Here is a 26,931-nt window from a genome sequence, read left to right as displayed (position 1 = left end):
AGTGAAGCTTGAAGAATACAGCGGGTAGCGGTAAGTGAAGCTTGATGAATACAGCGGGTAGCGGTGAGTGAAGCTTGATGAATACAGCGGGTAGCGGTGAGTGAAGCTTGAAGAATACAGTGGGTAGCGGTGAGTGAAGCTTGAAGAATACAGCGGGTAGCGGTGAGTGAAGCTTGAAGAATACAGTGGGTAGCGGTGAGTGAAGCTTGAAGAATACAGCGGGTAGCGGTAAGTGAAGCTTGATGAATACAGCGGGTAGCGGTGAGTGAAGCTTGATGAATACAGCGGGTAGCGGTGAGTGAAGCTTGAAGAATACAGTGGGTAGCGGTGAGTGAAGCTTGAAGAATACAGCGGGTAGCGGTGAGTGAAGCTTGATGAATACAGCGGGCAGCGGTGAGTGAAGCTTGAAGAATACAGCGGGTAGCGGTGAGTGAAGCTTGAAGAATACAGCGGGTAGCGGTGAGTGAAGCTTGAAGAATACAGCGGGTAGTGGAGGGTGAAGCTTGAACAATACAGCGGGTAGCGGTGAGTGAAGCTTGTAGAATACAGCGGGTAGCGGTGAGTGAAGCTTGAAGAATACAGCGGGTAGCGGTGAGTGAAGCTTGAAGAATACAGCGGGTAGCGGTGAGTGAAGCTTGAAGAATACAGCAGGTAGCTGCGAGTGAAGCTTGAGAAGTCCAGCAGGTAGCTGTGTAGGGGAGACCGCTACACATACATTTCAATACATGATTAAGCTGGCCAACTGCATTAAAGTAACCCTTCCCTGGCCAGTCCCTACTCTGCAAAATGAAAATGCTCCAGTGGATATAGTTCCAATATAGGACAGATAGACGCAAGTTGCCTAGTTCACAAGGTACTGCAAGGTCTGCTCATACTGTCCAGACCCCTTCCTGTGAAAATTACCAGCTAATAGTATTTCCAAAAGTTACTTCTAACGACAGAAATTAGAGTTATACTTTACCCCCCCCCCGTATTCCACACATGGTGCCTAATCAAGGATGATGTCACTGTCCTTTTGGCAAGATCCCGGTGTATACAGAGGAACCGAAATGTTGTGAGAACGCAACTCCCCAAGCCCCTCACCCTGCATACTGCTCCAATCAACAGAATTGCTTGCGGGGGAAGAGCACAGTTGATTGGAGCAGTGTGTAGGGGGGTTGGACTTCTGTAAACCTGGACTGCTTCTTGTGTATGACAGCAGCGGTCTGAATCTCCAATGTGATACCAGCACTGGGTATTTTACTCCTTATTGCTGCACTTAGCAGCTAAAGAAAACCTAAAACAGCAGAATATTTATTACTGTATATGCAGCCTAGCTGCATCAAAGTATTAAATATAGAGGGCTTCAACTGTGGCTTTAGCAAGCTACTGCGCAGCTCTCCCAATAGGAATAAATAGGGTTGCAATGCACATGTGTAGGATAAAGTGGACGCTGCAGATGCTTTGTAAAGAAAGGCCATGCGGCTCCAAGCATGACCGCACAATGAGGATCACTGGAGCAAGGACGAAGGTAAGTACCGTACTTCTCCAGGTGGGCTTCACTAACTGGATGGAGGTATGTCTTAAAGGAGAACTTATACCAAAGATATAGCTGTCCTTTAAATCTGCAGCTTTAATTAAAGTCATACCCAGTCATCCTGCCATAAAGCTCCTCGTTCAGGCACTTCCTGTTATAAAGTAACAATGCTCTTTCTCAGTCTCCCAGTTGTGCTGCTACAGTACATTGACACCCTGTCACTTAAGATTCTGATGAAGGCTACAGGTGGCCATTTCAACACACTTGAACAGGCATGGTTCACGATTATCATGCCCATGGAAACCTGTCCTAGGAAATGCTATGCAGCCATAACAGGAAAGCTTGTATATATGAAGAGGCTGCAAAGAGGCTACAGATCAGCAGCACCGGGATGCAACAGTGGATGAAAAAAAATGTGATGAGTATTTTATTTCCAAAAAAAAAAAAAAGGCAACAGTTTATGATACACTGCGTTTAAGCAAATTAAATGTAATTTAGTTAGTTTACATCTACTTTAACACAATAAACAAAATGCAGACATTTAAAAAAGTGAAAGATCAAACCGATTTTGAGGATAAACACACCAATATTACTTTAAAGTATGTTCTTGCTAAAATATACAATTCTTCCCTCTAATTAGGAGAAAACAAGCCTGAAAGCATACAGTGCAATTACCACTGATTGTATCATATTTCACCTTTCATGACTCTACAGAATCAGAACAACGAAAAATAAAGATGGCGGCTGATCGGTTGTTGGGGCTGACACCACTATGCACCTTGCTCTCTGCCCTTCCCTTGTAAGCTCCTCCATTGTTTTGAAAGTGTGCAGTTAAAGCAAGAAAAAGGAGAGCTTGTGCTGAAACATTAATTATGACTTAATTTCCTGGAAGTCTGGAGGTTATTGAGGTCCAATTTAATGCTTTCAACTTGTAAAGTGGAATATGGAAGCAAACTGATAAAGGAAATAATTATCAGCGCGCACAGCTGCTGCACGAGCCAGAGGGAGCGTGTCATATATATTATGCAAACAGCAGATGTGTCTGTATACAGCATCGCACAACAAAGGCTTTTTATCAACTACACGCAGCACATGTTACTACCTGCATTAAACTAATATATAAACATGTGTGGGTTTGATATGTATAGACATAAAACCCACTACGCTTTTGGTTATGAGTTTTTCAAATCTGTGGTTAAAAGGTCTCAGCAGTAGATCTGTGCTCTCCACGGAAGAATACACAGGCACATTAAAGAGAATGTATAGTGGCTTTGCAGATCTTTCTACCTTATTTATTACGGTCATAACTAAAAACAGTGGAAACATACTTTACATTTTTTAAATGGTTCTTGCAATCATCAGGTAGACATAGAAAACAGTAGAAAATATTGTATATTAAAACCCAACTCCAGGCTCAGCTCATTGCAGGGTGCTATTGTGGCGCTGGGTGTCATTCAATGTGATAGACTGATGACATCTTGTGGCAGAGAACAGGTACTACAGGGGGCAGCAGAGAGGAAGTGAGCACTGCACATATTTAAACACAAAGTTTAATAGCTCAAGCTGAGATTTAAAGTAGCCTAACTTAGGGCTCACTCACACCGCCCCCCCCATTTGCTCCGTGGCAGGAAATTATAGCCTATCACTTTTGGTGGGCATAGCACCGCTGAGCGCAGCCCATTTAGGTGAATGGGATCACTCTGAAAGCGCCCTGGACCACCTGTAACGTACGCCGTTGCGGCATGCTAATGAAGAGTTTAAGCAGGTCGTGAGGAAGCTATACACCTCCTCCTCACGGCCTGTCAAATGCTCTCCAAAGGCGGATTGCTCTTTAGAGGCCAAAGCAAATGTGAACAAGCCACCAATCAGTTTCAGCACTCACACTAAAGAACATGGATGAAAGAATCTACCTTGCTACAGTATTCAGCAGCTGGCAAGACCCATTGTTCACAATCCCATGGTGCGATTGCCCCCCCCCCCCATATGCAGAGCAGCACAGGAAAGCGGCAGCAAGGCACAGCTACCTGTTTTGCTGCACTGGTCCCCGTGATCCTCTTCTTGTGTGAATACTAGAGGTGGATCAATGGGCACCAGTGCAACATAGCAGGTAGCCATGTCTTGCTGCCCCTTTCCTGCACTGCTTTGCATATTAACAGAGGGATGTAATGGTGCCATTAGGTGCACATGATGGTGGCATTGAGGAGCATAATGGTGGCACGGAGGGTATTTCCAATACGATACTGATGAACAGCACTATAATGAGGAGTGGCATAATAGAGGAACCATAATGTGGGCTCACCAGCAATTTAAGGAGGTGATGTTGTTGATGCTCCCCACTAGCGTAAGAGGATATGTTACCCAAGCTCCAAACTGACCACCAATGTAAGGGAAGTACGGCATGGGGGGGGGGGGGGGGGGGGGGAAGGGGGCTACTTAAAATAGTTTATCTTCTTGCCTTTTCATCGGCGACCACACCCTCTTTAATATGGCCATTCCAAATTATGACTAAAAATAAAAAAAAAAAAAGATGCAAAACTTCAGATGAGCTGTAAATGAGAAGTCCAATAATAGGTCATATCTGTATCAAACAAATATTTTTAACAGAATTATTCTCCACTGAAAGGTTAAAAACAGTTTGTTTCAGTCATACGTCATACGCTTCCACTGGCTGCCATTTTGTGTGATGACACGACACCTTCCTTCCGTGGACATCCTATACAAGCACCGAAGATTAAAATACTTAGACCCCTTTCACATTGGGGCGGTTTTCAGGTGCTTTAGCGCTAGAAATAGCCTCTGCAAAGCACCTGAAAACCACCTGCGATTCATTCCAGTGTGTCTTTTCACACTCGGGCAAGCAGCATCTTTAGGGTGGGGTTGAGAGCGCTGTATTTAGCGCTCCCAAAACGTCCTGCCCATTGGAATGAATGGGCAGCGCTTTCAAACCGCCTGAAAAAACGCTTTGAAAGTGCAGCAAAACTGGAGTTTTTAACCCTTTTTTTGGGTTAACAGCACCCCGCTAGCAGCCGAAAAGCGGTGCAAAAGCGCCACATAAACTGCACTAAAGCGCCGCTAAAACCAGCCCTTTCAGTGTGAAAGCAGCCTTATGCCACGTACACCCGATAGGATTTTCCGACGGAAAATGTTCGATGGGAGTCTTTTGTCGGAAATTCCGACTGCGTGTAGGCTCCATTGGACATTTTCCATCGGAACTTCCGTCGCACAAAATTTGAGATCTGGTTCTCAAATTTTCCGACAACAAAATCCGTTCCCGTAAATTCCGATTATATGTACACAATTCCAACGCACATAGTGCCACGCATGCTCGGAATCGAGCAGAAGGGCCGCACTGGCTATTGAACTTCACTTTTCTCGGCTCGTTGTACGTGTTGTACGCCACCGCGTTCTTGACATTCGGAATTTCCGACAACATTGTGTGACCATGTGTATGCAAGACAAGTTTGAGCCAACATACTTCGGAAAAAAATCCCATGGATTTTGTTGTCGGAATGTGCGATCGTGTGTACGCGGCATTAGAGTTACAACACGCAGTTGGTTGGTACAGATAGTCTGACACTGAGCAAAGTGTGGACCTAATTAGAGTCAGCTCAAGTTCAGAGATGTGCAGCTGATTATTTTGAATAATTAAATGGTGTCAAAAGCAGCTGTGAGATACAGCACCAGGGATTTCAGTTCATAAATAATTGAGGAGATGGCGATGCATGCAATCAGCCTGATCACATTGCTCTCCCCAGACAATGAGTGTATGCCCGGAATACTACCAGGGCCATTACTGCTGATCGGTCAGCCAGATTAGCCCCATCACCTGGATTCAACCAGAACGCATTTAGCAAAACGCACAGAGCGCGGGGAAGGAAGGGACTTCGGGGAGTGATCATTTGCCAAATACTACTCAGCAGGAGACAAATATCACATTTAACAGGGAATATTTAGTGTTTTAAAAGATATATGAATGTAATTTGTGCAACAAAAATAATTGTATCCATGTGTCTAAAGGGCCCTTTCATTCGGTGTTGCTCTGCTTTGTTTATCAGAGGATTCGTAAGTAGATCCCCTGTTGAATCAGAGCTGAACAGGATGGATGGCAATTTTATGACATCCGTGCCCGCATTTACACAGCGGATGGGGCGGATCCATGATGGCTCTTTGGGCAGCCAGGAGTAAATGGATTTTGTCTATTTAACCACTTGCTTACTAGGCACTTTTACCCCCTTCCTGCCCAGACCAATTTTCAGCTTTTAGTGCTGTCACTCTTTGAAGGACAATTGCGCAGTCATACAACACTGTACCCATACATTTTTATCATTTTTTTCCCACAAATACAGCTTTCTTTTGGTGGTATTTGATCACCTCTGGGTTTTTTATTTTTTGTTAAAATGAAAAAAGACCAAATAAAAAAAAAAAAAAAAAATACAAAATCGTTTTATATTTTGTTAATAAATTTTGCAAACAGGTAATTTTTCTCCTTCATTGATGTACACTGATGAGGCTGCACTGACAGGCTGCACTGGTGGGCACTAATAGGTGGCACTGGTGGGCACTAATGAGGTGGCACTGGTGGGCACTAATAGGTGGCACTGGTGGGCATTGATGAGGTGACACTGATAGGCAGCACTGCTAGGTGGCACAACTGATGGACATTGATAGGTGGCACTTATGCACACATTCGTGGCACTGTGTGGGCACTGGCAGGTGGCACTGGAAGGCGGTATTGGTGGGCACAGATGAGGCGGCTTCACCTTTTCCTCTTCGGGACTGATGTCCTTTGCGCTGAAGCCAGGGATCGGCTTTTTTTTCTCCTCACGCTGTCAGCATGAGGAGAAAAAAAAAACGATTACCGATCTTCTGTTTACGTCTTTTAATCAGCTGTCATTGGCTGACAGCTGATCACGTGGTAAGGGGCCGGGATCTGTGATCACCCGAGTCTCATTGACTCAGTGATCACAGCGCGCGCCGCGCATGCCCTGCAGGGGGAGCGTGCAAAGGGGAGGACATCTACTGATGGCCTCCCGGCAAAGCAGATCCACGCTGCAGCCATCATTCGGCTATAGCGCGGATTTGAAGGAGTTAAATCAGGCAACCTTCAACCGTTATGTTGAGGTCTGGAAAAATGTACGAGGACACAGTCAGACTGTGCAGACTCAGAGGTAGGTCACTGTGAATGGACACAATGAGATAAAGCCGACATCTCAATCTTTCTACATGCCGTGATCTTCGGCTACACGCCAAAACGCGTAAGCCCTGTATTATTTTGTACCACACCTGGATTAACCACTTCAGCCCCGGAAGGTTTTACACCTTAATGACCAGACCATTTTTTGCAATACGGCACTGCGTAATTTTAACTGACAATTAAAACAACAACTGACAGTTGTGCGATGATGTATCCAAATAAAATTGATGTCCTTTTTTTCCCACAAATAGAGCTTTCTTTTGGTGGTATTTGATCATCTCTGCGGTTTTTATTTTTTGCGCTATAAACAAAAGACAGACCAACAATTTAAAAAAACAAATATTTTTTACTTTCGGCTATAAAACATATCCAATAAAAAAATTTTAAAAATCAAATTCCTTCATCAATTTAGGCCAATATGTATTCTGCTACATATGTTTAGTAAAAAAAAATCCCAATAAGCGTATATTGATTGGTTTGCGCAAAAGTTATAGCATCTACAAACTATGGGATATTATTATGGCATTTGTATTTATTTAAATAAAGTAAAAAAATGCGCTAATGTGTAGACAAAAAATAAAACAGAAAGCAGCAGCTTAAAGTGCAATACACAGCAAATAGATATAACGAGAGAAGCCGTGCGGCTTCTCTTATTATACCTATTTGTGTTTTTTAATTTTTTTTACTAGTAATGACAGAGATCAGTGATTTTTAGCGGGACTGCGACAGACAAATTGGACACCTGACACTTTTTGGGGACCAGTGACATTATTACAGCGATCAGTGATAAAAATATGCACTGTTACTGTACTTATGACGCTGGCAGGGAACGATCGCGGGTGGCTGGCGGACATCGGGTCCACCGGACCTGCTGATTGGCTCCCTCTCTGTCCAATCAGTGCACGATCGCGCCTCAGATGGCGCGCGCACGCCACCCCAGTGGCTATTGCACAAAATGACATACAGGTATGTCATTTTGTACAATAAAGCCGACCTGCCGCAGTACAAGTACGTTAGGTGGTCGTCAAGTGGTTAATACACATATTTATTGCAAGAGATTGAGCTGCTGGCCTTTTCTCATCTTGTATGTCTACTAGAATGCCAAGAGGACACTATAAGGCAGTGCACCGACCACTCTGGGGAATCACATCAGGTGTTTTCTTACCTTATGTAAACGGACATAAGTCTGTTTACATCAGCCTGCCCATAGACCCACATGGAGCTTCCAATTAGGTCCACCTAAAAAAAATAGACAGGCAGACCTGATCGGAAAGCCCATGTGTAAGAGCCCAAAATGTTATATATATATATATATATATAAAAAAAAAAAATGGTTACAGTAAACTGACGTCAGGTCCCCAGCCAAGGATTTATATCCTCTGCACCACCTTTTCCCTTCATTGTTCCAACCAGGCTCACTCTGAAGAGCCTAGAGAGAATTCCTTAATTTAAGTTTTGGATACAGTAGGAAGAGAACCCCCACATTTTTTTGTCTGTGTTCCACTGGGGTGATTATAATTCGCATCTTGTCCCAAAAGCTCAAGAGGAAGTGAGTAGAAATGTCACAAAGGTCAGGACAAATCAGTTGTCTGGCATCCCCTTTGGTGGATTTCCCCTTCTAGTGTCACAATTTCCCTTTAGGCAGTTGTCACCGGAATAGGTACCCTATTGGAGGATTCCCTCTCACTTCTCCTTTTAAAGACACAACCAGAAGGGAGAGAAAATCCCATCCACCCACAGAAGACATCTCCACTGGAGGATTCTCCGTCACCTTCTGTCCTGCAGACACAAGAAATAGAGGAAATCCCCACTTGGGCAGCTGTCACTGGAGGAACACACAAGAGCACCGACATAACTTTGTAAAGACGGCTCCAGCTGGGAAAGCTGAGCCGATGCTCTGTGTGTTCGTCTTTTGTGCACTTTTATATACCCTGGGTGAGGCCAATCTAAGAGCTTACATAGAGAAGCATCATGGAGGAGAACCCACCCACCACACAGACCCCAAAGTTGGGAGGGAACAGCTAGAGTCCCTAGTGGACAGAGGTTAAAGGACCACCATACTGGAGGATCATTCCTACAAGATATATTACAAGTACTAAAAAGGTGAGAGCCCAGAAAGCACAGTGGTGTCACAGCAGCATCTTATAGGAGACACCAAAGTCTATATACCTTGCACAAAAGGTGAAGAGATAGAAATAACACAAGAGACTGTGTTTGTACATGTAGCTTTGGTGGTTCTCATATAGCGAGGCTTCCCCCAATGGGTATCTAACAGTAGCTCAAACTGTAGAAATACAGAAGAAAATGCCTAACAAACAAATGAGTCCAAGATAATCATGAACATTGGAAACAGTGACCACACATATATTTTAGGAATTACATTAAAGTTAAACTAAAAGCAAAACTTTTTCTTTAATTTTGGATAGCGTAAGGGAAGATTTTAACCCGTCAATTCTTTTTTATGCCGGCCCTCTCCCAGTGGGGAGATTTCCCTTTACTTTTTGTTCCTTAGCCAAAACAGGAAGTTAGATGAAATCCCTCCAAAGTGGAGGATTTAACTTCTACTCCTGTTCTGGTGACAAGCCAAAATTTGGGATTTTCTTTCAGTTTTACTCAGTGATGATGGTAAACAGGACAGATAGAGAGGGGGATTCTCCCTAATGGAGGCACAGACAGCAATAAAAAGTTGTTCTAATCCTTCTCTATGCTATCCAAAATTAATAAAAACAGTTTTGCCTTCAGTTATACTTTAAGCCTATTGCTGCTCAGCAACTATTCTTATGTTAATTCAAAAGGAGAGGTCAATTTCGGTCCTAACATAGGTCTGTTTCCTCATTCAAGGTTTCGAAGGGGTTGAGCCCTGAGGAAGGGTGAGCGCTTTAACACATCAACTGTTTTTATAAAACCCACTGACCAATATTTAAAGTTGCCTTGCATTTTTTCATCTATTTTTTGGTCTGGTGCTCCTTTCTATATTTTTATGGCTTGAGCAATGAAAAGCTAACAGGGGCTGTAATTGTTTATTACTCTAAAATCAAGCAATGTTTTGGCCTAGAGATACACTGCAGAGTTAATTTACTAAAGGCAAATAGACTGTGCAGTTGCTCCAGAGCTTAGTAAATGAGGAGAAGCTCAGCTGACTCCAATCATCCAATCACATGCAATGCTGTTTATTTTTTTTTCTTGTACGTGATTGGGTATTCTTTGCAAAGTGAAGTTTTCTCTCATTTACTAATCTCTGGAGCAACTGCACTTTGCAAAGTGCACATTCTACTTGCCTTTAGTAAATCAAACCCTGTGAATTTCTTAACGTTGAGGTTTAGAAAGTATGTACGTGCCATACCTACTGGATCCCTGTGGAAGCTATAAATCACTGTAGTAGGCACAGATACTACAAATATGGCCGCTAGCTTCCAAGGTCCCATGCCAAATGGCTTCCCTGCACAGGAGGCTGCTTGCTCAGCATGGGTGCCATTCAGGGAAAACTTTGCATCTTCTTAATATAAAGCGTTCTCCCATTGGAGGAGGTGGGGAGGGGATGTCATGATCTCCACCTTGTCCAGAGAACATTGTGCATTCATTGAGAAAATATAGAGTGTTTCCTGAAGGGAACCCATACTGAATGAGCAACCTCTTGGTTCAGGAAGCAGAAGGGCAGCCGCTCAGTACAGGACTCGAAACCTAGCAGCAATCACTAGTAGCGGGTCCTACTACAGTGATTTCCAGCTTCAATGGAGATCCCACAGGTATGGCACACACATACTCACATCGGTCCAAGCTGGACCAATGTAACTATGGTAAACATGTCATAAATAGGTAATATAGCTTTAGGATTCTCCATAATACAGAAGAATTAGGTAGCTCAAGTACAACACAGCATCAGCTTCACTTTAACCTTTTGGCAGGGGGTGAAGAACAAATTAATACAGGGTAGTTCTATATAAGGAGGCCGTTAGTGACAAAACTCCACCATGGCCACCCAAACCCAATATAAAGCCTTCAGCGGAACTGACTTAGCTACCAGCAAATTAATTGCAGGGATCCTATTTCACAAGACGTTTCACTATTATCTCAAAGCATGTCTTGGCTCTCCAAAAGTTTTACATTATGGGGATCGAAATTGACATTTTAGGCATGTAAAATTATAACCACAGAAAGTATTTGTGCATTTCCCTTTTAATTGCAGCATTTTTTTTTTAATCCTGTTTTGACTGGAACCGCATTTGGCAATGATCACAATGTGTGCATGAAAGGAGCAATTATCACGCAGCACCATCATTGCATTGTTACTCTGAAGAGGCTCTTTTCAAGCGAGGCCTTACTTCGCCTGTGTGTGGGTCACATCTGCATCCCGCTCAGCCATTTCACAGCGTGACAATATATCTCACTTAACTGCAAATGAAATGACTTAAAAACATAAAGATAATTTATTGCTGTTTGTTTAATTGTGTTTGCAAACTACAAGCCATAAGGTAAACTATGCCATAAAACAGCCATTATATATATATATACACACACACACACACACACACACACACATATGTATAGTATATATATTTTTGTCTTGCTTGTTTGCATTTAATGGATTGTGGGTCTTTTTTTTTTTTTTTGTTCAAAAGTTGAGTCCATCCAAAATGGATTAAACAGTTTTGGGTAGATGTCAGTGGGTTTAATAACTTGCCAGCTTTTAAAGAAACAAAAAAAATGAGGGTGAGGCACCCCTTCTAAGGTCCCCCACCTTACAAGGGGTGCCTCACCCTCAATTTTTTTTTTTTTTTTAAGTCCTTGCCTCCACCTTAGCTTGACAAATTTTGCTTTGGAAAAGCAATGTGATATTTTCTGCATTTACTATAAGAGAAAACTAATGTAGCAGGGTAAAATAATTTGGAGATCACAGCAGTCCAATAATGGTTTCTTGCTGTAAAGCATATCTAAACCCAGTAACAAAAATAAAGTAGAGTTCCATGCAAAACCTAACTACTCCAAAACACAACACCTAATCTGACTAACCTGTGTAACAAAGATCTGTATACTTACCTATTTTCAGGCCACTCCAATCTGGTCACATGATCCGCATTCCCTGTGCTAGCCATCTTGGCAGGTTGTGATTTTTGATTGTAAGAGCATGCATACACCACATAACAATACAGTTCCAAGCATATTTGGCAGGTTGTGATTTGTACAGTCACATCAGTAACTTCATTACTGCATTGGTCCCTCAAAGATGAAGCGTCTCACAGACCAAAAGCAAGATGCAGGAGCATCACTTATTTGCATACCCAAGGAACTCCAACGTTTTGGGTTTTCTGAGGTGTTCAGTACATGCATACATACATTTTACGGTCCTCCTAGCAATTCGGAAAGTTTATGCAGAGTTTAGGCTCACTATCTTGGATATTAACCTGTACTTCTGAAAAACTTATAGTGGACCTTAACCTGAAAAACTTACCATTGTTTTCATCCTGCCCTCTTACACAATCAAATTTTTACACAATTCTTACACAATCAATTTTTTTTTTGTGGTACTCACACCTGCTTCCTCATTCCTCAAAAAGGATGTTATCCCCTCGGCCATACCCCTCCACCCCCTAACCCCCTGGGATAAGACTGAACATCCCACAAAGCTACAGGACCAGTCTCCCTATAGTCTGGACCTTGTACAGTAGGTGACCAAGTATGAAGTGACAGCCAGCTCCTGAGAGTAAGGTCATAGCGCAAAGCAACAGGAAGACGGTGCTGGACTTCATGGGCTGGTAAGAATGTGCTCATAAAAGTCAGCAGCTACAGCTCCTCTTTAAAGAAAAGATTATAAAAAGAATTTTCCTACCTCAAATTCTTCAGAAAATCCATGCTGATTGTTGCCATAGAGCTCATTGATATGTTTGACAAACTGTTTGACAGGAATAGCCTCCATGTCATCTGCCAAAAGGAGAAAAGAAAAATATAGTTAGAATAGACAGATTCAGCTGCTTTTGCATCCCTAATTTTATCACAATACATTGGAGGAAGTACCAGGAATAGCGTATCCTCTTTTTAGAATACAAAGGGATCAGTTCTCTAAAGTAGAACACACATGGTATTTAAACTACTGTGCATATATATAAATATATATGTACGTTTTTATAATCTACAGTGATGTTTTTAATTTACCAAAGCTTTTACTGAACCAATCAGTTGAATTTATCATGGCCAAGTTGTGGTTTCGATTTTTAGTTCATCAAATATATTAAACAGGCTATAGTAACACATAAATCTGCACTTTGTTTACAGCAGGGGTGTCCAAACTTTCCAAACAAAGGGCCAGTTTACTGTCCTTTAAACTTTAGGTAGGCCGGACCTTGGCCAGTGTGGGTAGAAAATACTTCAGCGTCACTGGGAGGAAACAATGCATCAGGCTTGGTGGTCAGTAGACTAAAAAAAAAAAAAAATTGCATATCACCTGTGGTCAGTGGATATTAGTATTAGTGGGAATAATAGTGCCCCATCGCTGGTGCCAGTGGAGGGAATAGTGCCCACTATTGTTGTCGATAGAAGGAATTGTTTTTTATGGTTTGTGTCAGTGCAAGGAAAAAGTGCTCCATTGGTGTTAGTGGGACGAATAGCACCCCATCATTGCCGTCAGTAGAAGAAGTGATGCTCCACTGTTGGTCGTGCTTCATCACTATTGTCAGTGAGAGGAATAGTGCCTCCCAAGGGCCAGATAAAGACAAGCAAAAGGTCACATCCGGCTCGTGGGCCACAGTTCGGAGACCATTGACCTAGAGCAAACAAAGTAACACGCTTGCTTTATCAGAGATACAATAAGCTTTCTGCAGTTATCTTCCATGGTCTACCCCATTATACCAATCTACTGCCAGTGCCCCCAGAATATATTGTAGCTTAACAGTGCTTAGATGTAAAGCCTGCATTAGTCTTCTTTTTTTCTGTATTTTTTTCCCTTAATTTTCACAAGGGGATTATGCCATTAACACACTTCCTGTACTAGGGCAACCCTCTCTTACCTAAACTGTATCAATGGAAGAACAGCGTTGCCACCCTAGACTGCTCCCTGAATTTGTATTACAAACACCTTCTTCTCTATACATCTACATTACACCCTGAAAACATGCAATGCAGACACCATATCGAAGGACTGGTAGAAAAGCAAGTGCAGCACTCCAACCTATTCCCTAACATATGCACTTGGTTTTCTTTAGACGGTATTTTTTTATTTAAGTCGTGCTGCCATAGACAGAGCGCAGAGAATTCGTGCAGAAGGATCTAGCAAAAGACTATTAATTACAATATAGAACATGTTTGTTCTTAGGTTAGATATGCTTTCTCCTCCCACATGCATGCTTGCAGCAACTCAATGTCCCATAGTAAGTCCTTGTGCAACACTAAGGCTAGCTATACATGATTTCTCTTAATATGGGGCTGAATGAGAGAAATCAAAAGAATCCCCCCCCATACATGCCAAACAGCATGTATAAGGTATCTCCCCTGCGGCTATTATATTCTGATGCCACTGCTCCTGTGGCTGTCAGAATTCCCGAATAGTGGCCGGGGTCCACTAATTTGTCAAGAACTCTCCGCCCAACTTTTTTCATTTTCATATCAAAGTTTATGGAGCTAAGTGGTGCCAACAGGGCCACCAAGGCTCACGTCACGTTCCAGCCGTTTATGGTAAACATAAATGAACACATGGCAACTTGGTATAAAACACTAAATTAATGGAAAAAAAATACCTTTCCAATGCATGAATGAACTAAAGGACTTTATATATTTGCCCAAACATTTTGATGAAAATCACTAGGTATCTGTGACTGTGTACCAAGAGTTATTACAAATAACTGTTTTTTATATCGAAAATTGTAGCCATAGTTTAACAGAATCCTCAATTAACTAGTAGTAATGTAGCAGTGTATGAATTGTCAGCCCCCCGGCGCCTTTTGAATAAAAAGGCCTTAATTGTGTTTTTATGCCTTAACTTCATTCCTGCTAAGGCTGAATGCAGTAATTTCTATCACAATAAAAGATGCATACATTGTCAAATTTGCATTTAAGAACACATTTAATATGGTGCATGGAGACTCTTTTCAAATGCTTTTATTATGAGAAACAAAACTAATATCTTCTTGTTCTATGCAGCCATTTACTAGTCAATAAAGCAGCTGTTCCCCGATGGAAGTGAACCATTTGAGGTGTATTCATTAAATGCACATTAAATGATATTCTTTTAATAAAAGAAAAGTGCCATTATATTACAGGTATGCTGTGTTTTCTGAGTCAACAGATTTAGGATAATTTGTAGCTATAATAAATAACTGCTGTGCTACTGCCTAAGGGGTCTGGTAGACCTTTAACTTTAAAGGAAACCTACACTTTAGTTAAAAAATAATATTAAATATATAATTGCTACATAGATCTTTTTGTTATATATTGTTAATAAAAATTACCTTTTCCACACCTAGTGGACTTGCCCGATAGCACAAGATCTATGGACAAAGCCTACTGATCCACACAGTGTTAAAGTGTTACTAAACCCAGGACCCTCCATTCCCTATATCTGGCCTCCCACAGTACACAGAACATGGAAATGCAATTATTTTAGTAAATATAAATGGCTAAATACCAGTGGCGGCTGGTGGTATATTTGTTGGGGGGGGGCGGCAAACAATCCACCCCAGACCACCCTTTTTAAAAGTCTATCAGAGCTTCTGGCTCTAATCACATGCTTCTAAACAAAAACAAAAAAACCTCATTGGAATCCATGCGTCCGGCGCCCCGCATGTAGATTAGGGGGCTGGATGCATGGATTAGGTGGGCGGCGCCCCTGCGCACTGCATTATGGGCCACCACTGCTAAATACCTTTTCTCATCAGCAGTATATAGCAGTGTCTGGTAAAAGCTTGTAGTAGGAGTCTTTATTCTCCCTTGATTTTCCTATGAGGCAGCACTCCTGTGCTGATCACAGATGCACCCTCCCAAAAAAAAGCAATACACACCAAACTGAGCATGTGCACAGTGCCTCCTAGGGCTCTGTACTATCAGCAGATAGATTGGGGACAGCAGGAGGGGGGCAGAATCAAAGAAGACAGGGTCAAGCACCCTTAGGTTCCACAGTGAGTATAACAAGCATGCTTTACTGCATATAGAGACTGATTTTGCTGTTGTGGGTTTAGTAACACTTTAAGCACTTTTATCTCTATCTATAAAGCTGGTTATAAAATTGGGTGGTTGCCATTTTTGTTTAGGTATGTCACTGCAACTTAAAGAGGAGGGGGGGGGCTTCCAGGCATACCTGTTCTTAGTGTATCCATTTGTATATACAGTGCCTCAAAAAAGTATTCATACCCCTTAAAATTTTCGACATTTTGTCATGTTACAACCAAAAACGTAAATGTATTTTATTGGGATTTTATGCGATAGACCAACACAAAGTGGCACATAATTCGGGAGTGGAAGGAAAATAATAAATAGTTTTCAACATTTTACAAATATATATGTGAAAAGTGTGGGGTACATTTGTATTCAGCCCCCCGAGTCAGTAGAACCAACTTTCACTGCAATTACAGTGGCAAGTCTTTTTGCCAGATGTTTTTATTACAAATTATGTGAGCAGACTGCAGTTTCTCTTTAATTAAGCCTTGTACACAGGATATGAATATCAGATGAATGATCATTTTTTTTTTTTTTTGCATGCTAGTCAGTTACAAAAATTCTTGGAAGACAGAATACAACTTTGGAAGTGATGTGATATTTTGTATCGTATTCTTTCGTTTCCAAACATGCGTGGTCTTGGTCATGCGTTTTTTTGTACAAATACCATATTGTACGAGAAAAATGTTCGTGTTGTCCCGTCTGATATTTTTGCATGAACTGACGTGATTGGCTCTCGAAAGCTGTGTACTAACGAATAGATTATTGGACGAGCGCTCCAAATGTCGGCGAGTCTGATATTCTCATTGTGTATACAGGCCTTTAGAGTCTCTCATAGACTAGAGTTAGAACCACACTATACAGAGGGGCCATGACAAGGCAGTGTGGCTTTCACATTCGTTTGCAAATGTTGTGCAACTAAAACTCTGTTGTTAATGCAAATTGTTAGTATCATTATCAGTATCATTTTTGTTTTGCTGGCTACCTGGCAGGTATGCTGGAATATAAGAAAGATGATGTTACACTGAGTAAATAGATACCCAACATGTCACTCTTTAAAATTGCACACACTCGTAGAATGGCGCCAAACTTTGGTACTTAAAAATCTCCATAGGCAAAGTTTTACATTTTTTTTATAGGTTACCTGTTTTGAGTTACAGAGGAGGTCTTGGGCTTGAATTGTTGCTCTCGCTCTAAAGCACGCGACAATACCTCACATGTGTGATTTGAAGACCGTCTACATATGTGGGTGCGACTTATGTATGCCTTCGCTTCTGTGTGTAAGCACGCGGGGACAGGGGCACTTTAATTTTTTTAAATTTTATTATTCTTTATTTTACGTTTATTTTCTTATTTTTACACTTTCTCTTTAAATTATTATTTTGTGATCACTTTTATTCCTATTACAAGGAATGTAAACATCCCCTGTAATAGGAATAGTGTGTGACAGGTCCTCTTTATGGAGATCTCTCTCCTTCAGGCTGGAAAGAACAAGATCAAAAAAATTAAATTAAATTAAAGGCCGACACCACTTTTGGCAAAAAGGGTGGAACAGGTCATAACACGACTCTGTCCTGTTGGAGGATCAAGTACAGTTCCCTGCATGAAAGGGCTGCCAACTCTGACACCCTTCTAGCCGAGGCGATAGCCATCAGGAAGGCTAGATTGTGTGACAGCAAGTCTAATGGAATTTCCTTGGTAGGTTCAAATGGTTGTTTCTGTAACACAGACAGCATCAAGTTCAAGTCCCAAGGGCACATAGGTGACCTAAAGGGGGGAAGGCAAGCGAGCTGCCCCCTGCATAAAGGTTCAGACCAGTGAATGGGAGGCTAAAGGCCTTTGGAAGAATACTGATAGGGCCGAAACTTGACCTCTGATTGTACTCAAAGTCAATTTGATTTCCACAGCTGACTGTAGAAAAGATAGAATTCTCCAAAGCACATATTTCCGAGGATGCCATTTTTTGGCTTCACACCAAGCAAAACAAGTCTTCCAAACCTTAGGGTAGATATTTCTAGTGACAGCTTTTCTAGCATTCACTAGGGTAGACGCCACTGGTCCCGAGATGCCATGGTCCTTTAACACCCTGGCTTCAATAGCCATGCCATCAAATTTAGAGACTGTAAATTTTGGTGGAATATAGGACCTTGAGACAGTAGATCGGGGTGCCGTGGAAGTGTCCATGGCCTGTCTATTGTCAGTCTTCCAATCTCTGGGAACCAGGGCCTTCTGGGCCAGGCTGGTTCCACCAGAATGACTGGAACTCCCTCTCTCTGAATCCTGCGCAACAAATGTGGAAGGAGAGGGATCGGAGGGAAAGCATAAACCAGGGAGTACTGGCTCCATGGAACTACCAGAGCGATTGCCAGAGGATCTCTAGTTCAGGACACAAACTGCTGTAGCTTGATGTTGAACCTGGATGCCAGTAGGTCGACCTCTGGCCATCCCCAATGTTGGCCAATTTCCTGGAACACCCCTGGGTGTAGGGACCATTCCCCTGGGCAGACTTGGTGGTGGGTGAGATAATCTACCTTCCAGTTCTCTGCTCCTGGGATATGGACTGCTGATAGAATCGGCACATGTCCCTCTGCCCAGGCTAGTATACGGTTCACCTCCTTCAGAGCTGAACAACTCCTGGTACTGCTTTTGTGGTTTATATAGGCCACTGCAGTGGCATGGTCAGACTGAACCCTGATAGGGTAGTCCTAAAGCTCCACCATCCAGGACTGTAGCCAGTCTTACTGCGCGTAATTGCAGGACGTTGATGGGCAGGATCTGTTCTGTCCTTGACCATTTACCCTGAGCTGTGAGCCCTTCTAGGGTTGCTCCCTGCCAGAGACTGGCGTCTGTAGTCAGTACTCTCCAAGTTACCGGGAGGAAGGATCTTCCCTTTCGCAGGTTCTGATCCCAGAACCACCAATTTAGGCTTAAGTGTGTCCGAGGAGATAAGAACATTGGATAATCCAGGCTTGTCCTCCCCTGTTCCAAGCCAACAAGATGTCTTGTTGTAGAGGCCTGGAATGGAACTGGGCTTAGGGCACTGCCTCGAAGGAGAATACCATCCTCCCTAGAAGACTCATACAGAGCCGAATGGAGGGTTGTCTGGTGGCCCCTATCTGACGCACCTGATCCTTCAGGGCACAGATCCTTGCGGGTGGCAAGAATACTCTTGCTTGGACCGTATCTAGGATCAGACCTAAATACTTTAGACCTTGATCTGGTTTCAAGGCTGACTTTTCGGTACTTATGATCCAGCCTAAGATTTTCAAATACCGCACTGTGCATGTTATGCTCTGTTTGCTATTTTTTAACTGCCCTATTGGGAGTGCTCTGGTGAAATACTGGTGTGTAAGCAGACCCCTGATTTATAACTTTTGAGACAGAGAAAGGGACTAAGGACACAGATTCCCCAAACCCTTTTTCTGCAGCCTCAGCTGCACTGGTGATAAATAGTAAGCACTCTGCGGCTGCGTGTTCATTCTCCAGCTTTAGCATAGTAAACACAGTTTACTGTGCTTTAGTTATGAATGAACACAGTGTGATTGGTACTGATCACTCACTGTGCTCATTCTGGAAATTAAGGGGACAGTAAATATAGCATATTTACCACCCCCCCTGTCTACATCTTGAAACTATTTCTGTGTGTGCCCTACAGTGGTTGAAGCTGCCGGGAGGGAGAGAAGAACCCAACAGCCCTATTGGTGAGAAGGGCCCACAAAGGGGGGCCTAGATATCAGGGGGAAGGGAGGTCGGGGTGATCAGAGTGGCGGGGGATAGAGGTGGTGCAAACACTGGAACCAATTTCACCTCTACGGCACATACTGACTCCATCATACCTCCAGACTCCCCCCTGTTGCACATACTGCCCCTATAATACCTCCGATCTCTAATGTATACTCTCTTCTGTCATACCCTTTCTACTCCTCCTATACACATAAATCCCCCGTAATACTCTTCACACTCCTCTTCTGCGCATAAACCCCCCTTATTACGCTCTGTACTCCTCTTCTGTACATATCCCTGAACTTTCACATTGTGGAACAGGCATAGGTTTGCTCATATCTATAAAATGGGTTTTGCTTATATTAGACTTCCTGTTTAAAGTGACCCTTTCAGTAACAAGTCTGCATGAATACATTCCTGACATGTCATAATATATAGGAACAGTATGTTTTTCAAAGAAACTGTTCAATATATCATTAAAGAGTAGACACTGAACCCCAATGCTGTGACCTTGCCTAGGCTCAGATAAGGTTCAGTCTTCTACAGGCAGGAAAAAGCATCTCCTCTCCCGCAGTGATCACAGTGATGCACTGTACCTTTGTAGTAGGTTACAAGGTAAGAGGCTGCAAAAGGGTTGATCTGTGTCAGACATTTGTGTTCACACCCAAGAACTACACAGGCAGAAGATTTACATGATTGCATTATCTGTTCGCTAGTATTTCAGTCTAAAGAGAAGACCATGAAAATGGTTGGTGTCCTCTCTCTGGAAAGAAAAGAAGAAGGAAGGCATTGTTAGGGGGAATTCTATGATCTCTCTGGGAGGCAATGAATATCTGCAAGTGTACCTCTTACACATTACTTAGCTTTAGCAAGGCATTCGAGAGGTTCTGGACTAGGATCCAAATCCACATGTGCGAGCCTGCCAGGAAGCAGTCACCTGTATGAGCCAATCATCTGTGGTTGGGGCATTCTCCACCCTGGATATGCAAGGGTCATGCAGGGAACATTGCCACATACAGGTGAGGTTCGAACAGATGGGTTCAGATCCTAGTTCAAGCTCATCATTACTTAACATGCATTCACTTACAGTGAAAAATATATGTCGCTCCCAAGTCCACTTTAAGGTGCCCACACATCGGCTGTTTATTGGCACCATCTGTGGCCAAAACTAGCCTCCAGCCAAGACAGAGACGCGTTGGTGGTGTGTTCTGCCAGTGCATGGGCAGCTTCAGAACATTATTTCCTCCAGACACATTTCAAATCTTTAGCGAGACATAATAGGTTAAAATGCATGAATACATGGTTGATAAATGCCACAAGAAAACGGGGCAGTTTGGGCATAGACTGGAGGAATACATTCAGGATTTTTGCCCTTCAAAATCATTGGAAGTTCAGGGGGTTGCAAAGACAAAAAGCAAACAAATGTCACGTCTGACTCACTTAAATTTGTATTTATTATTGTCTCATTGTTAGGGATCCGCAGAGACGAACGGTGCTTTGTCTGTTTTGTTCTCATCATCGTCATTAGAGACGGTCTTTCTGCAAGAGTCTAGCGACCCAGTTTTCTTTCCACGGTAACGTGATCTGGCAGAGTCTCAGAGTTATAGATTTCCTATGGTGCAACGGCTTGAGTCTGGCCGCTTAAGTATACAATACAATTTCTTATTGCATCAAATATCAAATTGATAGCGATCGTGGGAGGATGGCGCTTTATTATACACAGTACGCCTTGTTGTTTTCTTTTATTGGCACGCCATATCAGAGGAGTGAGGGACTATAATAGAAGTGGGCCTTGCATTCACTAAAGTTAACTTATAATGTTTGTAAACCCTAAGGACTCATTCACACAAGCAATTAGGACCGGTCTGTGAATTCTGGTGGCAAGAATCGTTGGATTTTTCCAGCCAGAATCACTGGCTATGTTTAGCTGCAGCTGCTCTGCCTCTTTGAATGGATGAAAAGCTAACAGAAGGTGTCCCCAGAGGAGCCCCTCCTTACATCAGTGTCACCAGCAGAGCCCCTCCTTACATCAGTGTCCCAAGCAGAGCCCCTCCTTACATCAGTGTCTCAAGCAGAGCCCCTCCTTACATCAGTGTCCGCAGCAGAGCCTCTCCTTACATCAGTGACCGCAGCAGAGCCTCTCCTTACATCAATGTCCCCAGCAGAGCCCCTCCTTACATCATTGTACACAACAGAGCCCCTCCTTACATCAGTGTCCCGGCAGAGCCCCTCCTTACATCAGTGTCCCGGCAGAGCCCCTCCTCACATCAGTGTCCCCAGCGGAGCCCCTCCTCACATCAGTGTCCCCAGCGGAGCCCCTCCTCACATCAGTGGCCCCAGCGGAGCCCCTCCTCACATCAGTGGCCCCTCTCGTTAGACACAAGAGGCGGAGGATTGGCAGCAGCTCCATTTCCCATCTTTGCCCATGTGTTCATTGGCGAGGGGAGGGGCCTCCAATCCCTGCAGCCAATCGGCTTCAGTGTACAAGAGAATTGTCTACTTGTACACTGAAGAGAGAAGCCTATTGGCTGCATGGATCGGAGGCCCCTCCCTTCTCCACTAAACACACAAGGAAACCAAAAAAAAGAGAACTTGCGGTGGCGACCATCTTTTTGTAGCACACTGTGGTCTTTGCAAAAAACAGTCCCGATTCCCGGGACAAAAGCAAAATCCCGGGATTTTCATTGGGACGGACTCCGATCAGGACGAGGGTCCTAAAATCGGGACTGTTGGCAAGTATGCACCTGTCAGCCTGTCATTGCCTTGTTCAAGCAGAGGTTGCCAGTGTTTGCATACACCTCTCATCCTAGACTGGCATACCATCTTGCCGTTGGAATCCAGTATATGCAGATAATCACCTATGTGATGGGTGACTTAAGCCAGCCATACATGGATCAAAGCTGGTTGAGTTCAGCAGGCCGAAATTGAATCCATGTATGGGCATTGTGGTTGCACAGAAGTTGATCTGCTGATTGACTTCTGTTCAACCATCCTGTCAGATTTGCCCCATTCGATCAGTGCTGCAGGCTTTAGCCTACAACACTGATCAGTGTATTCGGATGGCGGGGAAGTCTCCAATGACCCAGGATTCCCCCCATCCACCTCGAATGTGTAGTCATTTTTTTCATTCAACTCACTGGTTAAACAAAAAAAACTGATTCATCTATGGCCTGCCTTAAAATAAGCCTCTCTCACTTTTTCGTCTACTAATTATGCGATTCAAAGGATAAAACAGATTTTATATCGGTTTGATGAGGCAAAAAAAATACATGTTAATTGTGCCAGAAACTTGATCTGAAAACATCCTGCGTAGGGGTTATGGAGATGAGGAGTGGTCTGTATTCCATGTAATCCATCATAAATGAAGCAGGCAGGGCTGACACTTTGTAATTTGGAACTCAGAACCAAAAATACAGCTGAGCTCAACCAAGGAAGCACATTTTTCTGGCACAATAGTAATTTTTCTGTTTAAAGGGATAAAACATGAGGAAACCTGGATGTATTGCAGAGCTGTACTAATTTTTTATTTTATGCCTTGGTGCTTAAAAAGTCAACCTATCATGGCCAGCAAAAGGCACAAACCTTGCGGCGCTAACAGGTATCTGCTGCTCCTCATTTCATATCATTGTCTTTGTGCCTGGGGAAACACCTGGATTGAACGTAAGGATTATATGCAGGGTCTCACCATTTCTTTAAAGCCCAACTCTGGGCACACAAAACTTGCCAGTATTACAGCAGATATATATTTTGCTGGCAGAAATAAAACCTTCCACCATGCTAGATTTATACTACTCAAATCAGTTTGTTTTTTTCCGTGCAGGGGGCAGATATGATCAAGTGCAGTTCTTGCTGTACTTCCATGCCTGTTTAGATATATGCACTGCAGGTTTCATAGACACCAGCGCTATGTCCATATCTTCACCTCGCTCCCCTCCTGGCCATTCACACACAGCCTCAGGCTCGGTTTTGTTATTGGCCTTAAAGAGAGGTGTTCAAAGAGGTGACGGTAGCACCAAGATTCTTCAACTTACATCTGAGCAGACGCAGGCTTTAAACTGAGATTATGGCACACCCCTTCCTGGCACTAATCCCACATAAATGTATTTATCTGTGAAATGGGAGAACCCCTGGGGCTGGGAGACCAGAGGCTGACAGGCTGTGGCTTAATCTTGACTTGGGGAACAGTCCATACACAACCATGGCCCAGGCACAAAGGAACTTGCATTCTCATAAGACATGCATAGGTACTTGGGGGCCTGCACTTTACTAGTAATATTTATTTATACATTTTTCTTGGGCAGGTTCCTCTTTAAGCTATATTATCAGTCCTGATGCTAGAGTACATATATACTGAATGTTCCCTTTGAAAGGCTTCAAGTCAACAATGCCTTTGGCTAGGAGAAAGCCAGGAGCAATATATACAGCAGAGCCCCAGACACTGATGAAGACAGTATGAGCAGCTCTCCACTGAAGATTAATTTCCTGACCTCCCACAATCTCATTAGGCAGGGACTTGTTAAAACGTGGTTTGATGCTGGTTGTTTCATGGTGAGGTCCATACAACCATCTTGCCTTCAAATGGTGCTACAGGAAACTGGTAGCCAGCAGTGAGCAGAGAGAACCAATGTTATTTCTAGGCAATGACTACTCTTTTGAGTGGAGAACCTCTTTAAGCACTCTCTGAGTTCTGAGAAAACCTGTAAATCCTCTTTAAACTCATCAATGAATACTTTCAAAGTTGCAAATACAAATTCGACATTAGAATTGCAAACAGACCATGTGGAGAGATTATTTTGTTCTGTCTAGAAATAGCACAAGGTGAAGGTCAAGTTAAAGTCCCTTTGCTCAGCGATGGGAAACATATTGGAACTGAAGAAAATTGGAAAGGCATTTTTTTTTCCATCTTTATAATGGCTTCTAGGGTCCGGCGTTCAATCAGTGTTACAATCTGTTCCATTTAAGAAGAGGATGAAATGCGGGAGTGGGTGCGCTGGTTGGAGGAATGATAGAACATCACATCTGTTACAGCAAATTCTACCAACTATCCTTTCCAATACCAGTGATCTGATCTAGGAACATCACACTAGAAAAACAAGTCAAAGCTGGCTACTTGAAAATACTGAATGACAACTCCAGTCTTCTTAAAGAAGCACCAACAAAAATAACTGTATTCTAACAGCATGCAGTGTATATTTATGTTTTTTTTAATTCATGGTAATAAGTTAGGATAAACTATACCATCACAAGGAATGCTTACAATGGTTACCTATTACTCAAATTATATATATTTTTAAATGTATGTCTGGGAAAATATATAAAAGATGCATTTAGCACATCTCTGCCCCCTTTCCCTATGCTTTGTCACTTTAACCATTTGCTGACTGCACTATAGCCAAATGACGGCTACAGCACGGCCGACTAGTTCTCAGACGCTGTCATATGATGGCGTCCTGTGATCTCGCCCGCCCACTGCTGGGCACAAGCAGCGCACTTTGTGATAGCAGTGTCCAATCAGCGGCTCTTTACCATGTGATCAGCTGTGTCCAATCACGGCTAATCACGAATATAAATAGAAGCCGGTTATCGGCACTCCTTTCCTCATGCTGACAACACGAAGAAGGGAGAAGAGAGCCGATAACCGTCTTCTCTAACACAGACATGTACACTGATAATCAGGGCACTGATTATCAGTGCAGTCCCAACAGTGCCCATCAGTGCTGCCAATCTGTGCCCACCAGTGCCTCCTCATCAGTGTCACCTATCAGTGCCGCCTACCAGTGTCCATTGGTGCTGCCTATCAGTACTGCCTATCAGTGCCACCTATCAGTGCTCACCAGTGCAGACTATCAGTGCACATCAGTGAAAGAGAAAAATGATCTGTTTGGTAAATTTTATAACAAACTATGAAAACTTTTTTTTTCTTTTCAAAATTTTCAGTATTAATTTGTTTATTTAGCAAAAAATAAAAAATGCAGTGGTCATTAAATACCACCAAAAGAAAGCTCTATTTGTGTGAAAAAACTATAAACATTTAATTTGGGTACAGTGTTGCATGACCGCGCAACTGTTATTCAAACTGTGACAACGCGGAAAGCTGAAAATTGGCCTCGGCAGGAAGGGGGTAAAGGTGCCCAGTAAGCAAGTGGTTAAAACGCTACCAGTACAGAAAAATACATGTTGATCCTGCCAGAAATCCAGTGAGCTTCTACATTCCTGTAGTGAGTGGACAATATTGCCTCTGCTGCATTAAAATCCCATGCAGCGTTCTCTTCTGCTGGACTACAAAACATCTCCCCTCTCTTAAACCCTATAATATAGGGGAGGATATCTGTAGTCAGCAGGGAGAGCTCAGGCAGGGCTGACAACACTGCCTGGAATGTCAGTGCAGCAGAGGTAGTGTTGTCAGCTCACTTCAGGCTGTTTATAGTACTTAAGTCAGGATCAATAATTTTTTGTTCTTCACTTGCAACATTTTTTTAAGACAAAAACAAGGGGAATAGTGTGTATGTATTGCAGTTTGTACTTGCACATGGGATGCCTAAACACACCACATTTTTAGGAATTCAGGCGTTATTTTACTGATCTAAATGAAGCCCATTGTTGTTTTTGCACTGCGCATAGATCAGTAAAAAAAAAAAAATCTACATTGCTGGTTAGCATTTTTATGTGGGTATGCTACACTCCCTTGATTAAAGAAAAAAAAAAATTAAGCGTGTGCACACGCGTATGGGCCATTCTCGCGTTTCTTCTGCCATGAATATCTGATAACTCATATGGAACATAATCAGGTGAACAATAATACAAAAACGTATATAAACTTTACAAGTGAGAAATGTAAAGAGGAAAAGTCCCATCAAGTATCAGTCCATGGGAAAAACAAGAAAAAAACACCCATCCGTGGGGATGCAAGAAAACCAGGAAAAAGAGAGGATAATCTTCCGTGTAGTTTACCACCCAAGGTGAGTAATATAATAAGTCTTGCCCAGCCCAGGGAAATCGGTCTCCCCAAAAGCCAAGGCACAATACCGGAACAGCAACTAGCAGCAGATAATTCTGGGGAATATGAAACGAAAAAACACTCACGGCCCACTGTTCTGTCTCCAAGGCTGTCCGACCTGTCAGCACAATCTGGATTTGTCAGACAGGATCGGATAGCAGCGGACATGTCACCGTTGAAATCCGCTGCCCCATAGGGGTGAATGGAGCGGACCTGATCGGAAATCCTGTGTGAAAGGGCCCTAACTCTTCCCTATTTTATCCAAAACTAAAAATTGTCTTAAAACCCTTTTTACCCTATATACTCCTTACCAAGTTTAAAAATCCATTTACTGTACATTATATACTGTAAAACACAAAG

At 42.9% G+C, this 26,931-nt stretch overlaps 1 protein-coding gene across 3 annotated transcripts in view; it reads right to left on the bottom strand.

Moving 5' to 3' along the window:
* PTPRG (protein tyrosine phosphatase receptor type G) overlaps positions 1-26,931 on the bottom strand; it is a 761,059-nt gene that overhangs the window by 68,150 nt on the left and 665,978 nt on the right. For all 3 annotated transcript variants that reach the window (XM_073592151.1, XM_073592152.1, XM_073592153.1), the window contains one exon: positions 12,538-12,629. In XM_073592151.1, coding sequence (XP_073448252.1) covers positions 12,538-12,629 — 92 coding nt within the window. The remainder of the gene's footprint in view (positions 1-12,537; positions 12,630-26,931) is intronic.

This window comes from Aquarana catesbeiana, linkage group LG07 (assembly GCF_042186555.1).
Source record: "Aquarana catesbeiana isolate 2022-GZ linkage group LG07, ASM4218655v1, whole genome shotgun sequence".
In the NCBI taxonomy this organism is placed as follows: domain Eukaryota; kingdom Metazoa; phylum Chordata; class Amphibia; order Anura; family Ranidae; genus Aquarana; species Aquarana catesbeiana.
This window is presented reverse-complemented; position numbering and strand designations above follow the sequence as displayed.